This window comes from Bombina bombina, chromosome 5 (assembly GCF_027579735.1).
Source record: "Bombina bombina isolate aBomBom1 chromosome 5, aBomBom1.pri, whole genome shotgun sequence".
Lineage (NCBI taxonomy): Eukaryota > Metazoa > Chordata > Amphibia > Anura > Bombinatoridae > Bombina > Bombina bombina.
The window spans coordinates 957,713,348-957,732,397 of NC_069503.1; the positions used below are offsets into that span (position 1 = coordinate 957,713,348).

The following is a 19,050-nucleotide window of genomic DNA, read 5'->3' on the forward strand; positions in this document are numbered from 1 at the left end:
TTATATGTATAATTGTTGCTGTGAGATTGTGCCAGCATTGGCAACAGGCAGTGAATGCTATGTCACCAAAAAGATAAAAAAATAAATGCTAAAATAACAACACAGCAGACTATTAGGAAACCAATATTGCACAGCAGCATCCCCTCTGACCCAAATGAGCCATCTGATCTCTGGCACATGGCCAGCCCAGCATAGAATGAGCTGACCTGGCACTGTCCAGACAAAGAGTAGAACTGAGGAGGGGGCAGCCGGCTGATCCCCTGACGTCAGTGTCCAGCCTCTGTGCACAGAGTTGCTGCTATAAACACAGCCTGCATCCCCCTATGCCCTCAGCACTCTACATTCCCCTGTGAGCTGCTCTCTGCATCCTTATTTCTACCAAAGGACATCATGGACCAGTTTGTGGGCACCTGGAAGCTGTGTGACAGTCAGGGCTTTGATGAGTACATGCAAAGTCTAGGTAAGGGCTCAGCTTGCTTTTGGATGCAGCATAAGTATCTGCCACCTACTGTGCTGTAGTGGCATCATTTACATGTGACTGCCAGGTACCTGCTTGTAATTTCCCTGATTAAAGAGGCACAATACTTCAGGGCATTAGGCATTTTACAGCATCAATTCCCAATACACTGGAGGTTAAACTGAGGACAGAAATGTTAACCTGCAGCCATGTAAAATTATGCAAATAAAATTAAAACACTGATGTCGTTTTAGTAATATTTACATTTAACTCAATTTCATCAGCTTACATAGCAAGATCACACATTATATCTTATACTATAGAAAAACAACGGCACCACTCTTATTTACGAGAGGGAACACTATAGTTACTTAATAGTGAACAAAATGTGTTCATATATTTTATATGTAGTGTAGAGGTGCTAAGTATCAATTTCGAGACATTGAAACATTTACTTGCTGCATATGTTTTTATATTGTGTTAACCATTTTTAATCATAACTAATAAAGTTTATATATTTTAATATCCTTTCTACACTATTCCTACATCACAGGGAAGAGTGCTTTCTATAGTATCCTGTCCAGTTTCTATGCTGGAATCGTCTTTTCCATACATTATATCTGTCTGTCTAAATCTGGGACAAACTGGTCTTTTTTGACAATCAGATGCAAAATATCATTGTGCTTTATTGCATACACATTCATTTACAAACATACTGCATGCTTTCAGTGTAGGGTAGCACTTCAGTAACCCCTTTCCCATGAACCTCTTGTGCTGTCTAACCTCACTTTGAGTACACAAAACCACTAGGGAAGCTCAACCAGACATCTTGTTGCTTTGTTTTGTCTGCTTTTTAATTTCCATTTTCATTATTAGAAACAGGTGGTTGTTTTGTGGTGTTATCTTTGTCATATTATGTGAGGAATGCAGTTCTCTACTGCATTTTGAACATTGCTATAGAATGTATCTGCAGTTAAAGTTATTATGGTTTATATTTTTTTTATTATTTGTATCATTATTATTGGTACTTCTAGTACTTATAGCTAGCTGAACTGCTTATGGCCTAAAGTATATTCACGATTAGACAGGGGTTGTTTTTATAGAGACCACAAGAGGCTAAAGCATAACTGTGCTTAAGTCTTTACCAGTGTATATTCAAAACATAACTTTTTAAAATAATTTAGAACCATATTACCCTTCAAGCAGTCACTGTTACTATTTTAAGGGACAATAAAGTATTTTTTTCTTGAATCTAAAAGAGAGCATCTTAATATGGATTCATTTTTATTTATTAGAAATATGGAGGTTCCTGCCTTGAAACAAAATTTGCTTTGTTTCTGTGCTTGAGGGAAGTATCATTGTTGACCAATAGAGCTGTGGGAGTTGTCATTAAAAACCATCTTTTTGTAGAGAATTCACAACTTGTGATTAGTGTTTTAAAGTATTGAAGAATACGTTTTTAAAACAAAGGATTATCAACAACTGAATATTTGCATTTGCATTGCTCATGTATCACCTAAGTTTGAAGTATGTCGAGCAATAGGATAAAATAATTTTAAAATAATATTCCTCCAAGACTAAAATTAAAATGAAAACACATAGGGCTACATTACAAGGGGTGCACGGCTGCACTAACTTGCATGCATATTACAAGTTAAAGGTGAAGGGGTGCACTTGAGGCGACTGAAGACCTAGGGGCCGATTTATCATAACTTCGGAAACAGAAATTACGAAGCAGCGGTCTAAAGACCGCTGCTCCATAACTTGTCTGCCTGATCTGAGGCCGCGGACAGAAATCAACCTGATCAAATACGATGGGGTTGATTGACACACCCTGCTAGCAGCCGATTGGCCGCAAATCTGTCAGCATTTATCGGTGTGCAGCGGACATGATGCGCTACATTGTATCATGTCAGCTCGCACATTAATAAATATACCCCCTAGTGTAAGGGGCAAAAAAAAGTCACCAAAATCAACATAAGTACATAAAAATAAAGTGTTACACTCTTATATACAATATCAGATAAAAATTATTCAAATAAATATTTAAAACATTTATTTCAAAGGGTTAAAAGTATATGGTATATGACTGACAAGGTATTTGACTGGAAAGGGCTATAAGATATAGATAAATATGTGTATGAGTGTATATATATATATATATATGTGTATTTATGTGTTTATTTATGTACAGAAAATATATATTTTAAAAAAATTTGAACTCTATAGGGAGGAGAAGTTAATCTGAAGTCCTGAAGTTAGTGCGCATCAACTTTTACTTGTGCACAAACAATTTACTTTAATACACATTAACATTTACTTTCAGTGGTTTTTGCTCGTAAGCAAAGAAAAAAAAATAGCATGCCACTTGTAATCTGGCTTATAATTGGGATAGTATTGAAAATGTTAGTAAGCTTTTTGTGACATTACAAGATGTGTACATTAAAAAGACCGTTTACTTGTTTTTTGTTATAATTGAAAAAGATAGATAACGCTTTTACATCCCATTCCCCAGCTTTGCATAACAAACATTATTATATCAATATACTTTATAATCTTAGGGCATGTTATTAGCTTTTCATAGCCAGAAAGTGCTAGTTCCTGTGTGCCATTTTAGATAACGTGCTCACTCCTGTGAAGTTATGCAGGACTAAATGTAAAATTTGTAAAAAGCACTGTGATAAAGTGTATTAATATAACTGTGTTGGTTATGCAAAACTCAAAGAGGGTAATAAAGAGATTATCTATCTTTTTAAACAATAAACATTTTCAAGTAGATCAACTATTTTTCCAGATTTGGTAGCTGTGTATATGAGGACTCAATACAGATTAAATAATGCTTGAAGTTAGGAAGCTTGTGGCTATAGACATACAGAGATATATTTTAATGAATCTGTGTATATGAAGTGAAGAGGGAGTATCTTCAAGGTTTTTATCATCAGCTTATGGGGCCTATTTATGATTGTGCGAGCGGACATGATCCCATATAGCGTATCATGTCTGCCACACATTGATAAATGCCGACAGCATACGCTATCGGCATTTATAATTGCACCAGCAGTTCTTGTGAACTGCTGGTGCAATACCGCCCCTTGCAGTTTCGCGGCCAATCGGCTGCTAGCAGGGGGTGTCAATCAACCCGATCGTTTTCGATCGGGTTGATTTCTGGCGATTTCTGTCCCCCGCCTCAGAGCAGGTGGACAGGTTATGGAGCATAACCTCTGTTTCCGGCGAGCCTGAAGGCCCCAATATGTTTGTTATCATACAAATCAACAGACCTGTGAATTAAAAAACTGTTCTTGTTCATCTGGTAATTTAAACATTTAACTCTGTTACTTTTAAAAATGGACAGTGAGGTCATGATTCAGATAGAGCATGCAATGGTTAACTTTCCAGTTTACTTCTGTTACTAATTTGCTTCTTTCTCTTGGTATCATTTATTGAAAAGCATAAGCATCTAGGCTCTGACGCAGCAATGCATTATTTGCTGACTGGTGGCTACACATATATGTATCTTGTCATTGACTCATTCCATATGTTTAGCTAGCTTCCAGTAGTGCATCTACTGCCCCTTTAACAAATGATACCAAAAGGAAATTTGATAATAGAAGTCAATTGGCAAGTTGCTTAAATTGTATTATCTGGATCATGAAAGAAAATGTTTGGGTTTCATATCTCTTTAATTAATTTAAATGTGGTTTATTAAAAAGGCAGTTTACTTCCATCTCCATAGTAACATTCACCTAGATTACGAGTTTTGCGTTAAGGCTTTTAACACTGAAAAAATGGCCATTACGCTGGAATGGCCAGGAACGCATATTACGAGTCGTGTTGGTATAGCTATACCGCAAGCATTTTAGCCTGTAACGCAACGTTCATTCCGCACTCAAAAAAATGATGTTTGAGTGTGGGATTTTCATAGCGCCTGTATTACAGGTTGTGCGGTCCGGCTACAATGCTTGCGTTACAGCCTATACCGACACGATCCATGCCGCCATCTGATACCAGTAGTTATGGATTTTTCAAAGCAAAAATGTTTTACAAAACTCATAACTAAAATGTTACAAAGTACACTAACACCCATAAACTACTTATTAAGCCCTAAACCGCCACCCTCCTGCATCGCAAACACTATTTAAAACATATTAACCCCTAATCTGCCGCCCACCAACATCGTGACTATTAAATAAATGTATTAATCCCTAATCTGCCTCCCACCCACATCGCCAACACTATTTAAATATATTAACCCCTAAACCGCCGCTCCCTGACATTGCCGCCACTATAATAAAGTTATTAACCCATAAACCGCCGCTCCCCGACATCGCCGCCACTAAATAAACCTATTAACCCCTAAACCCCCAGCCTCCCACATCGCGGCCACTAAATAAACCTATTAACCACTAAACCTAACACCCCCCTAACTTTAAATTAAAATTTCAATATAACTATATTTAAATAAATAAAAACTTACCTGTTAAATAAAAATAAACCTAACATTAAACTATAAATTAACCTAACCTTACTAGAAGCTTATTTTTTTTTTAGAACTAGGTTTTTTATGTTGGTTGGTGGTGGGTTTTACTGTTGGGGGGACTTTGTATTTTTTTACAGGTAAAAGAACTGTTTAACTTAGGACAATACCCTACAAAAGGCCCTTTTAAGGACTATTGGTAGTTTATTGTAGGCTAGGGGGTGTTTTTATTTTGGGGGCTTTTTTTTATTTTTTTAGGGCTATTAGATTAGGTGTAATTGTTTTTATTCTTGATAATTTTGTTTATTATTTTTTTGTAATTTTAGTGTTTTTTTATTTTTTTGTAATTTTAGTGTTTATTTTTTTATGTAATGTTAGATTTTTTTAATTTTTTCGTAGGATTAGTTTTTTTAAATTTTTAATTGTTAGTTTTTTTTTATTTTATTAGAATAGTAAGGTTAGGTTAATTAATAGTTTAATGTTAGGTTTATTTTTATTTCACAGGTAAGTTTTTTTTAATTTAAATATAGTTATATTGTAATTTCAATTTAAAGTTAGAGGTTAATAGTTTAATTTAGTGTTTTGCAATGTGGGGGTTTAGGGGTTAATAGGTTTATTAAGTGGCAGAGATGTGGGAGGCAGAGGTTTAGAGGTTAATAATTTTATTTAGTGGCGGCGATGTTGGGGAGCGGCGGTTTAGGGGTCAATAACTGTTATTTAGTGTTGGCGATGTCGGGAAGCAGCAGATTAGGGGTTAATCCCTTTATTTAGTGTTGATGATGTTGTGGAGCAGCGGATTAGGGGTTAATAACTTTTATTAGTGTCGGCGATGTCGGGGAGAGGTGGATTAGAGATGTTTAGACTAGGGGTTTATGCAGGGTCGACTCCAGAACAAATGAAATGGGGGGCATTTTTTTTTCATGAGGGGCCACGCATTTACAAAGCATGTATGAAAGTCAAAATAAGAGCAGACCTACATATTCTGCAGGAAAGTGTAGCTTCTGGCTGGCTTATCCCCCACTATTAACATTTGGAGAATATGTGCTAAATCACTAGGTAAAAGAATGAAGTCTAAATCCTATGCAGTGCACTAAAACAGAGCCATTAAACGTGAGACCCCCAATGCAATAGCTCCTTAAAAACAATTCACCCCTTCTCATTCTCAATCATGTCCCCTAAACAGCCATGCACCCAATAAACTCCAATGCAATTAACCCCTTTGTTTGCAATAGCAGTGAGGATACTAGGTTTTCAGGTACTGGTAATTTTGTAGATTAGATTTAGCAATGGGGTTGCATTATAGCGATCACCATTCCGCACTTCAGGTGTTAGGTTTTTTCTAACACTTTCTCCCCATTGCTGTCTATGAGGGAAAGCGTGCACAAGCACGTCAAATCATCCCTCGGCTTTTGTGCGGTATGGAGCTTAACGCACCATAATGCACAGCACAAGGAGGCTTTTCAGTAACTCGTAATGACTGCGCTATAAAGAGTGAAATAACGCAACTTTTTTGGCATTATTTTCGCACCCTGTTTAGCACAAAACTCATAATCTAGGCGATTGTTAGTACATAATTACTTGCTGAATAAAAAAAATGTGCCACATACCGAAAACAAGAAATCATTCTATGGAGAATACATATTACTTCTATAATGACATTTTTTTTTAGTCATGAACTTCTCAGAAGCACTAACATGAAATATTCACTGCTATGGAATTTGGTTGTGCTTTTAAAATAAATGGTAATAAGTATATAATAAATGATAATAACATCAACTAATGAAAAATGCCAACTAAAACAGAATCAAGTAACAAAACAGCAAGAAAGGAAGGAAATATCTTTACACAAGACATATATCTTTGTCCTTCGAATGAGAAAGTGTTCTTAATTTATTAAGTGGCATCATCAGTAAAAAAAAAAAAATTCTCATTTAATCCTCGCAGTATTTTTACCATGATCTGCAGTAAGCACTTTGACATTTTTATATAAAATGTGTAGTTATGTGTAGTAAAATATCTTTGCAATAAGCATTATTTATTTTACTCCCTTTTCATGTCATCAACCATTGAAAATTGATTTTTATCTAATCCTCTGAATTTGTGTTTTTATTAGATATTATTATTATTATTATTATTATTTTTTTTTATAAACCACAGCCTGATTCTGTAGTGCTATTTTCTGGACCAATCCTTTTGACTTCTCTAAACCGCACATGTAGTGGATTAAATCATTAGCTGTTTATCCACCATTATTCTAATAGGAGGTTTTGTTACTCCTCAGCTGAAGCAGGCAATTCTACCTCAGTGAGAGGTGATTTGCATCTGCCTCATCTCTATGTGTACTCATGCTTTGATGATACAGTTATAGGTGATATTAGGCGGCTGTTTCAATTAATTATAATAATCTGGTCTACAGATTGTCCAAAACACCTGTTTTGGACAATTCTAAAACTTTATTTTTCAGTTGTAATCAGATGTGTGTGCTATACAAATGTTTTAAACTATTTAAAAATATGTTTGACCTGTGATCCACAAGCTATATGCTGAAACACCCATGGGTATCATATATCCTTCAGTTATGGATTCCAGAGGCTGATGATGAAACACATTTGGCCTGATGATACAAATTCATCAGCATGGAGAGAAATCAAGCAGATCTTCAAGATCTTTTTTAATGCATTATATTGCAATTATGTGTCTCTCCTTCACATAACTCTGCAATCTGCATAACTAGATAAACAGCTATAGAGCTAAAATTTGCCTTTATAACATTCTTTGTGGAACCCCAGAGTACTGACAAGACTTCTCAGATAATCTTGCTAGAGCGGAGAGCTTTATATCCTCTTGTACATTGTCTTATATGGCTGATGAATGCCTCCTGGTTTACAATATTTTTGTTAATTATCTTTGTGTTACAAATGTAGTTACTGAGATAGTACGAGTATAACATAAACCAATGGTATCACAGGATGTTGAAAATTATTCCAGATGTATAAAAATACATGAGAACCTATGTTTTAAAGACCAAGGGCTAGATTACAAGTAGAGTGCAATTTTGCACTTCCTTTCAAGCATTACATCTGCTAGACGTACATTTTTTGTGCTCAGCGTTTCACACTCATATAATGAGTTGAAAGTAAATCGTTTGTGCTCTTGTGCATACATACGATAAAAGATAGTCTATGTGAGGTTGCGAACATTTAATTGCATTCCCGCATTTCCCCTTAGACTTTAATGGAGCTCTAAAACCCAACCCTAACACCCAAAGTGTAACTGTAATGTTAAATGTATTTATGATTTGTTTTGTGCAACATTTTTTGTCTAGAGCAACAATTAACCAGAGCTTTCAAGTCTCTGTAATGACTCTAGCATAAATCGAGTTTGCACTCGCATGTTTGCATTTACCCTCAACTCATAATACGAGCGGTATTTAAATTGAGCGCAAACGGGTGTAAAACAGTTAGTGCACCACTCGTAATCTAGCCCGAAATGAGTGAGTGTATATTGTTGGAAATAAATTACATTTCAATTTCCTAAATAGTGCTTGTGGTAGGTAAGTAATAACAGTGCTAACCGTATGATCTTTAATATATCTGTCCTCATTTTCTTTTTTTATAGGAGTTGGCTTTGCCACAAGAAAAGCTGGTGCAATGGCAAAGCCCAATGTGATCTTTTCTAGGAATGGGGATGAAATTAGTCTGAAAACGGAGAGCACTTTAAAAAGTACAGAGATGAAGTTCAGACTGGGAGAAGAATTTGATGAAACCACAGCAGATAACAGGAAAACAAGGGTAATTTTTATAGGGGCTACTGACCTCTTAGAGGCTGATTTATCAACCTCCAGAAGTTATGAAGCAGTGGTCTAAAGACCGCTGCGCCATAACTTGTCCGCCTACTCTGAGGATTGATGTGCAGCGGACATGATACGCTACATCGTATCATGCCTGCTCGCACTTTCATAAATATACCCCTTAGGCTTTATGTTCTAGCTAGTATTCTCAGATTTTATATTGTTTAAACTCTTTGGCTTCCAGAAACGGTTGCAACATTCTAAAAAACTTGTCTTGCAATGAATTTTAATGATTAGAAATTTTGTAAAGTCTCTTTAATATTCAAAAATTGTTTCTGAGTTCTGTAGTCACATGGGTCTGATAGATTTGCTTTTTAACATTTTATTTAAGGTGTACTTAGATTAAAAAATTCAGTCACTATGAACTTTAGTACAGTTACATTTATGAAAAATACTTTTAGGCTTAATTCCTTAATATGACTTAGCAAAGCTTTAGTTAATTGTATGACAGTACTTATTTTAGAGAAACGTGCTATTGCCTGTCTATTATAAATGGTATGTGCGAGAAAATGGGGATATATGGTTGGAAATATCAAATATTTTGCAGCAAAAGCCACTGCATAAGCCAAGCTCAGAATTTGGAATATTTTACAATAAATAAAAGAAAACTATGTGATTATTAATTATAAAAAAAATCTATCTACCTATCTTTTCTATCTATCTATCTATCTATCTATCTATCTATCTATCTACCTCTTTCTCTGTTTGCCTCTCTGACTGTCTGTCTCTCTGCTTGACTGTCTGTCTATCTGCCTGTCTGCCACACACACAAACACACGTACACACACACACACACACACACACATATACTGGTAAATTCCAAAGAAGATTTCATGCTATTGTATAAGTGAATTCTGTTTTATTTGCTCCACTTTTACAAGGTAACATTTCAGAATATCTCTTTGCTTTTCAGCCAGTTATATGCAGTGTATAAATGCAGGGATAGGTGGTATTTACATATTTATATTGTCACTAACTGCTTGTCATTTGCAGGTGTGGAGACAATTTAATAAGGGAACAATATACCACTAAAATACCTTACAAGTAAATGACAGCAGATATTGTGAGACAAAACTTATAAATTCTACTTCTATTTCTCTATGGCATGCACATTCTTTTTTACAGCATATATATTTTGTCTTATTTATTTTCTGGGAATCACTTTGTAGGAATCTATAGGGTCCTTGAATACAACCAAAGCTAAGATTTGTAAAACTGATTTAAATTTTTATTAGAATTGGAAAATATTTGTCTAACTAGTTTCTGAAAGTAGTTTAAAGGTGTAAAAATGTAATGCTCTGTTTCATAAGAGAATTGTGCTTTTCAACAAATAGTTTTTTAACTATGTGTTTAAGTCCTGCAAAGGATTAAATACATTGTTAAAGTCCTGCACTTAACATGCTCCAGTATGGCTCTTGGCTGACGATTGATGGATACATTTATATACCACTCATGATTGGCTCACCATCTGTGTTTTTATTATTATTCTTTATTTATAAAGCGCCAACAGATTCCGCAGCACTGTCCATGGGTACAAAGATAAAAGTACAGTACAATACAATATAAATGACATCAGACAAAGTTTAACAAACAAATACAGGGGGAATTGAGGGCCCTGTTTCCTGTGGGAACTTACAATCTAGATGGGTAGGAGGGTGAGAAACATGAGGTGGGGACTGCAAAGGTGGGAATGATGTTAGTGTGGAGTTAGATGAGGGCGGTTATTAGGCAAGTGGAATTAATTTGTTACTGATTTGGAGGCTTCCCTGAACAAAAAGGGTTATGGTAGAAGATGCAAGGAGCAGGTCATTCTTAGATCTTAGGGGGCGGGCTGGAGTATATTTGTTAATGAGTGAGGGGGGGCTGCATTGGTGAGGGCTTTGAAGGTCAGGGTGAGAATTTTGAATTTAATTCTGCTGTGAATGGGGAGTCAGTGAAGGGACTCGCAGAGAGGTGCAGCAGATACAGAGCGTCAGGAGAGGTGGATTAGCCTAGCAAAGGCATTTAGGATGGATTGAAGAGGGGAGAGGTGGGCTAGAGGGAGGCCAGTTGGTAGGTTATTACAGTAGTCAAGTCGGGAAATTACCAGGGAGTGGATTAGCTGTTTAGTAGTTTCAACACTCAAAAACGTACAAATTTTGGAGATGTTGCGTAGGTGGTTGCGACAGGATGAAGAGAGTTGTTGGATGTGGGGTATGAAGGATAGATTGGAGTCAAGTGTAACTCCTAGGCAGCGGACTTGGGGTGATGGGGAGATAGTGGTGTCACCAACAGTAATTGAAAAGTTAGAAACCGGGGTAGAAATAGAAGGGGGGATTAGAAGGAGCTCAGTCTTGGACATGTTGATTTTTAGGTGGTGAGAGGCCATACAAGAAGAAATGCCAGATAAGCAGACACTGATATAAGAAAGGACAGAAGGAGAGAGAGCAGCGGTGGGGGGGGGGGGGGGTAGGTAGATCTGAGTATCATCAGCATATAGGTGATAGTTAAGAGAAACAATGCATTGCTCCTTGTTATGAGACTTTAATTATGTTAAAAGGATATGAAACCTAAATATTTTCGTTCAGGATTTAGATCAAACATATTATTTTAAACAACTTTCCATTTTACTTTTATTATCAAATGTGCTTCATTCTATTGATATCCTTTGCTGACGGTGCAGCAATGAACTACTGGAAGCAATCTGAACACATGTAGTCAGCCAATCACAAGAGACAAATGTGTGCAGGCACCAATCACTAGCTAGTTCCCTCTAGTGTAGGATATGTACATATTCTTTTTAGAAAACTGATACCTAGAGACAGTGGCGTCACTAGGGTTGGTGTCACCCGGTGCGGTAAGTCATGGTGTCACCCCCCCCAGAAAGCAGACACACACAAAAACACAGGCAAACAGCTCTACATACAAAATATGTAAACTGCACTGCATTAATTATAAAGCTCATGCCTAGAGCTGCTCCCTGGCTCAGCAGAGCATCAGATGAAAGATAAACAGAGCACTCTAAAATAAATCACTGAAGAAAAGGTTTAGGCGCGCAAACTATGAAAATTCTGCAAATTCTGCTCTCTGACTCTGTTCCAAGTCTGTCAGTGCACAGCACTGGGCCGCATGTCACTGAGCAGTGAGCACAGATAGGCAGGCAGGTTTAGGCTAGCAGCGCAACTTTGCAAGCCCCACGGCACACCCACAACATTCATCATGAAATTGGGCAGGGGAGGAGCAAAGTACAAACAAGCAAAAGCAGCTGGGAAAACTATTTGTTGAAATTGCAGCACTGGCTCAAGGGGCAAAAAAATTGTGTGTCTACAACTTCCCCAGTCCCACTAATTTTCACAAATGCCAGCCTCTAATAAAATAATCTATGCATCTCAACATTGAATTTCAATAAAATAAAAAAAAAAAAAAAAAATTTTTTTTTTTTGGTGTCACCCCCTGGAGGGTGTCACCCTGGTGTGGCCCGCACCCCCCGCACCCCCCTAGTGACGCCACTGCCTAGAGAACAAAGTACATTTGAAAACAGAAGTGAATTTAAAATTGCCTTAAAATGACATGCTCTGTCTGAATCATGCAAGTTTAATTTTGATTTTCCTATCTCTTTAACATCATTCACATGTGGTTAAACACATAGTGAAAAGGAAATATGTTTAAAACTCAATGCTCTAACAAAATGTTATTGTTAAGCTGTCACTTTAATTAGCAAATAATAATAATAAAGCTCATTGGCTGGATGTGCTGCTTGTCGTAAATTAAGCTTCTTGATTTGCTGACCAGTTTATGACGTCTCTCATGCAGACCATAATAACCTGCAATGATGGAATACTGATACAGGTGCAGAAGTGGGATGGAAAAGAGACCACTATTAAGAGGGAACTTGTGAATGGACAAATGGTTGTGGTAAGTTATTTCTGCACAATATAACAAGAGCTGTAGTGAACAAAAGCAAACATCTATCACACAGTGAAATGAAAAAAGTGAAGGTTGGTGTTTGTAGTTTCATACAATATACACAAAGAAATAAATATCCAGTAGGGGTTTTGTCTCTTTCTAAATCTTGCTCTAATTTCTTTGTGTGTCATTTTTTGGGAGGCTAAAATCATGCTGCAATGCACCCTGAGTGTGTCTGTATTTAGTGTAAACATTATTGAGGGGCCAATCTATGAATCGCAGGGAGAACTTAAGGTGAAGGTAAATCCTACCGTTTTTGATTTACCAGTGCAATTAATAAAGGGGATTTACCAGTGCAATAATAAAAGGGGACTGTTATTTGTCTGCAGCATATGCTGAACTAAGTGCCTCAGGTCAGCCATGGCAAAACGCTATTTATCAGTGAGGTGATCTTAGCCAATAGCGTGCTAGCTATCCGGCATAATGCCAACTGGGTTGCAAGGCTATTGGCTAAGAGGTGGAAACTTCACCTTATTGAAAAAATAGGGTTCTGTTGCGGGCGGCCTGAGGCGCAGCATACACTACAGGCAAATAAAGGAACTTTAAGCATGAACTTTAAGCACTAAGTATTTTATACTTCATGACTGAAAGTTCCCTTTATCCGTCCCTAGGTCTACCTAGATATTACTATTAGGAGACATTACATTGTATAGATGAATAAATAAAATAATGAATACATTGAAATCTCTAATGATTTCATGCCCATCTGAATCAGAGCATCTTTATACTAATGGAATTATACTGCTCAGCTCTTGCTGAGATCACAACTTCACTCTAAAGGAATAACAAGGGAAATCACATATTTTCTCATTTTGGGCTAGATTACAAGTGGTGTGCTATTTAGCTCCTTCCATAGAGGGTAAGCTTAGCTAGGAGTAATCTTTTCGCGCCCAAGTGTTAGCATGCATATTACAATTTCAAAAATTGCTCGCGTACTAGCCGGACAGAAGTTATTCCAATTTAACATCCCAATGTTCCCCACACACACAGAAATATGTTGTTTTTATTGTAAATACATATTTCTGTATATATATCTGTATATATCTATATCTGTATATATATTCCCATAGATACTGTATATAGGTATAGATATATATTTTACATTAACATTATGAAGTATATATTTAATAATAAAAATTAAAACGTTTCCATGTGAAGAATACAGGAATAAAAAATATGGGTAATGTGCTTCAGGTTTTGCAATGTAGGTTTAACACAGTGTTGGGTTAGCTCTAGGGATGGGCAAATGTTTTGCAACATTCAAAAAATTAAACAAATTTTTACACATTCAGTCGTTTGTTTCGAATGTTGAATGTTTGTACAACATTCTAACATTCATTTAATGTAATCTTATTTTTAATGCTTTCTTTAAATGTAATATTCAATTCAAATTTTTCTAATAATTTGAATTATGCAATATTTGAATTCTAAAAATTCAAATAAATATATTTGTAATAGTATTTCTAATGCTCTCTTTAAATGTAATATTCAAATTATGCGATATTCGAAAAAGAAACATTCAAATTGATATTACGATAGATTTCGTATCTATTATGTATCAATTTACTAAATTCCCTACCACATGAACTATTGAACTTCTGAATAGTATTTTTTAAATCAAATGTTACATTCGAAATGTTGAATATGGATATTCGATCTAATTATGAACATTCGAAAACTAAAGTAACATTCGAAATCCGTAAATAACATTCAATTACCAAATTTTGATGGATTTTCATTCTTATCTACCAAACAAGAAAACGTTCTTGAGCAAAAAGAGGCTGCTTCTTGGGTGGTAACTAGCCATAGAACAAGCTATTATGCTATTGTTTGTTCCCAGGTTGAGCGCTTCTCTCTTTTTATTTATGCAAATTATGACACTTCGGGAAGTCTCCCTAAGTGTGATGTGGGAATCCAGACGCGGACCTGTTGCTCATTGTGCCTAGAGGGTTATGGTTGCACCTCACTGACGAGGCCCACAATAGGCCGAAACGTACGTCTGGGGTTTTGCCGTTTCTCTTGTTCAGAGAGGGATTGCCTGGTATTTCTGGGCTGTACTGTGAAGTCAGGGTCAGACTCATATGCTTCAGGAAAGTTCTTCTCTGGGAAAGGCACATGTTGAGCAAAAAGAGGCTGCTTCTTGGGTGGTAACTAGTCATAGAACAAGCTATTATGCTATTGTTCGTACCCAGGTTGAGCGCTTCTCTCTTTTTATTTAAGAAAACGTAGTTATCTAAAGGCGCGTTATTGAAGTATTAAAATAAAAAAATATATAGATTCTATGGATTATTTAGAATCGTTTACAGTAAGTATAATATTTTATATTTAATATTTTAATAACGTGCCTTAAGATAACTACGTTTTCATGTGCGCTATAACCCAACCTACATTGCAAAACCCAAAGCACGTTACACATATTTTACATTCCAATGTTCTTCATATAGAATTTTTTTTTTCATTATTAAATATATAGTTCTATAGATATATAGATATATGATACTGTTAATTTAAAATATATATCTATACTCCTATATCTATAGGAATATATATACAGGAATAGGTAAATTCAGATATATACTGTATATATATAAATATGTACTTACAATAAAAATACAATTTTTCTGTATGTGAAGAACATTGGAATGTTAAAAATTTACAGTAAATACACATTAAAACACATTAAATATTACTATGGAATTATTATTTAGACACACACACACACACACACACATATATATATATATATATATATATATATATTGTTTATAAATAATTGTATGATTCACTTTTATCAGATAGTGTTTTTTATGAGTGTAAAAGTATATTTTAATGTATTTATCTTGTGTTTGGTGCAACTTTTATTTTATCCCTAACCCTTTACACAAGGTCTACAGTCACGATAACCCGACACGCGTTAAATTTGATTGTGTTCAATCGAACACATTTACGTTCAACTTGTAATAGGCTCGTAAATTAATGCGCCTGCGATATTCCTATATCAGACACACACTAACTTTAGCGCGCCACTTGTAATCTAGCACTTTCATTATTTTTTTAATTACTAGTAAATTACAGATTATGTTCATCAATTGTTGCCCATATTTATATGAAAATTGTACTTGTACTTAAAAATACTTTCCAATATAATTCCATTATCAAAACATGCACATTCTTTTTATATGAGGTTCCAGCTCCTACTGAGCATGTGCAAGAGTGCACAGTATGTACCTATGCGCATTTTGTAATTGGCTGATTGCTGTCACATGGTACAGGGGGAGAGGAGAGGAAATTATATTAACTTTTGAAATTTGACAAAAAAAAATATTTTGTGTATTTGTCAATTGTTCAGATGTTGTATTTAGTGCTCCTTTAGCATAAAGATGCTTTGCTATAACTGATTGTATTTATTATATATAAAATAATCATTTATTTTAGTTTTATAATATGATATTTTTTTCTTACAGACATGTACCATGGGCGATGTGAAATGCGTGCGTATGTATGACAAAGTGAAGACATAAAATTCAGTCTTATGATTAGGCTGAATCTACTTGAGGAGAGCTCAGTTCAATGAGCCACACTTAATTACACTACCATGGCTTTAAAAACCGTTTTTTATTTCCGGGATCTTAATCAAAATCACTGACAAATTCTATCAATTTGAATATAAAAATAGTGGTGTAACTAATCTGAACTCTGTGGTTCCTAAATAAAAAATGTCACAAATCATACTGTTGTGGAATATTCTGTAAAAGACAGTAGTTTATATAATTCTCAACACGGTGACTGACAAAAAGGGTGGCAGCACTAATGTTTGGGAAAACAACTGTTTTATAAATAACTTTATGTTTGAAACATGGATCTGAAAAGTTATCAATACAGTAATAGCAACATGTACTTTCTATATTGAATTGAGAGGCAACAATTGGAATGTTAAAGGAATGGAAGAAAAAAAAATAAAGATTTGTCAGGAAACATAATGGGAAGGCATATATATATACTGTATAATGGAAGAGTAAGCAAATCAGATGAAAAAGAAGAATGAATATGGAGACAGAGATAAATGGGATAGTATGCCAGAAATAGATAGAGTGAGTTCTATATAAAATATACCAATATATAGCTAGCTATGCTGGCAGGCATATAGATAGATTGAGAGAGATATAAACAGAGAGACATCTACAGGGATGAAAGGCAGACTATTTCAGAAATGGAAGGCGGGAAGGAAGGAAGGAAGGAAGGGAGGAAGGAATCTATAAGAAAGAAAAACAGATTGATATTGGAAAGAAAATAATATTAATAGGAAATTGAGCCAGATGTTGGAAGACATAGCTAAAAAATTATGAGTAGGGGATTAAGACAGATAGACAAACAGACAGACAGACAGACAGAGAGATAGATAGATACATTTTGCTGCCTTACATTTTACCAGCACTATTTGTATGTTACATGAGATCATTATTTTTCTCCTTCTTTTAATTATTTTTTGAACCTTGGCTTTATATTAGTTATATAAAGAACAATGGTAAATGTACAACCCATACTGCAAGTACTGGTTTACGTGCAGCTACAAATGTATTAGTATTTGTCTTATATTTTTCTTTTGCTTCCTTGTGTTATTTAATAGAATTATGTCTGCAAGCACGAGTGCATTCTCATGGAACATTACATTGGCATTTTGCCTGACCACTTACAACAAATTCTGGCACATGGAAAACCACTTAAGTCAGGAGGAAAACTTAACAGATGTGGATTGTGGACATCTATTTTTTCCCACAAGGAAAGCTGTAGGCTATGTGATATCTCCCAAAGCTGATTTCCCTTCCTGTTGTGTAATTAACTTTAAGGTCAGATGCCGTTAGTTTGCTGTGGAAAGGTTCCAGGTTTCAGACTGGATCCATATGAGCCTCAAAAGATAAGAAAATCTCAGAGGTAGAGTGCGATCAATACCCTAGAAGACAATAGAATTTAATTCCCCTACAAACAGACCCCACATCTCTCTGCTACTAGTGTTAACCTTCAAATTATAACCATCCTCTATGTATATAGTTTTATGACTTTATCAATGAATGGGAAAATGCTACAGTGAACCTTATAATAATAGTTATGCAAATGATATTTAAAAAAGCATTTTTTTTCTCAAGACGACTGGAAGTGCTAAGCCTCATATCTTAACCAGCAACCGCTACTAACTATAAGCTAATATTTTGTAACTTAACTGTACTTGAAATAAAAATGCTGAGTGAGCTCTGCTGGTATTCAGATCCAAAATCCAAGTTTTTTTTTTTCCTTTTTAAATATGCAAGTTTTATTGAAGAATTTAAGATAACAATACAAAGTGAATAAAACAAAATTAAAGTGTTACATGAATTGCAAAGCTATCAGCACTTAAGGAGGTCCAGAGGATATGAGAGTCATTTGAGTAGCTCTTCAATGACTTAGTTATGGAATGTCCAGGAGTAACCTCGTCACCGAAGGGTAAGAGAAGATGCGGGTCCGGAGCTGAAGGAGGAAAACAGGAGGGCCTCCTATAAAGTTTGCATATATTTACATTTATTTTAGGAACTATACATCTTATTGTGTCTAATAAAATTATTAAAGCTTTGAACTACTGTTGTCCGTTGCTTAGACATTAAAGTAGCCAGGCTGAAGTTGCCCGGAAGTGAGAATTGAAAAGGCAGGTGAGAGGGAAGAGAGAGAGAGAAATAAAAAAAATATCCAAGATTTTTTTCAAACAAATAAACACAGTGTGTATATTTATATATATATATATATGTGTGTGTATAAAATAACTAGAAGTGCACCAATTTCCATTTGGTATAATTTCTCAGCATTATCTAGGTTGGAATACTTTCTCCTTACATGCTCATTTAGAGTCACATTTTCGTTGTGTCTTGCACCTTGTGCACTCGCCTTCCATTAAAGCCTTGGTAGGTACAAAAACATCCTACAAGCCTACAGACTGTAAATATTACTGTCATACACCTCTTAAAACCTATTCTAAATGTTTATCACATCACCGACACCTAACTGAAACAACCCTTATTTGCTTCTTCTGTTTTAATAAAGAGGAAACACAAATTATCTGAAATTTCAAAAGATATTTAAACAATATGAAAAATTTCTTTACATGACATTTATTAATTATTTTCAGTCACCCTGTTTATAAAGTTATATAGGTAGGAAACCCTTTATCCAAACTGACTGCTTGGGAACGAAAAAAGTTTGGATATAGGAAAAGTTTAGATTATTTATACCAACCAAGTGTAAACAACAATATATTATGTCATCTAGACAATATTTACATAATACAGCTTATACATG

At 35.3% G+C, this 19,050-nt stretch overlaps 1 protein-coding gene across 1 annotated transcript; it reads left to right on the forward strand.

Moving 5' to 3' along the window:
- The first annotated feature begins 302 nt into the window (after window positions 1–302).
- On the forward strand, window positions 303–16,455 carry LOC128661017 (myelin P2 protein). The gene is made up of 4 exons (XM_053715160.1): window positions 303–460; window positions 8,550–8,722; window positions 12,574–12,675; window positions 16,191–16,455. The coding sequence occupies exons 1-4, from the start codon at window positions 391–393 to the stop codon at window positions 16,245–16,247; spliced, it is 402 nt and encodes a 133-aa protein (XP_053571135.1). The 5' UTR covers window positions 303–390; the 3' UTR covers window positions 16,248–16,455.
- Window positions 16,456–19,050: the final 2,595 nt, after the last annotated feature.

Excerpts from the sequence above, each read along its gene's own strand:
- LOC128661017 (XM_053715160.1), top strand. The coding sequence starts at position 391 with ATGGACCAGTTTGTGGGCACCTGGAAGCTGTGTGACAGTCAGGGCTTT. Across the intron at positions 8,723-12,573 it reads CAGATAACAGGAAAACAAGG|ACCATAATAACCTGCAATGA; the intron begins GTAATTTTTATA and ends TCTCTCATGCAG. Across the intron at positions 12,676-16,190 it reads TGAATGGACAAATGGTTGTG|ACATGTACCATGGGCGATGT; the intron begins GTAAGTTATTTC and ends TTTTTCTTACAG.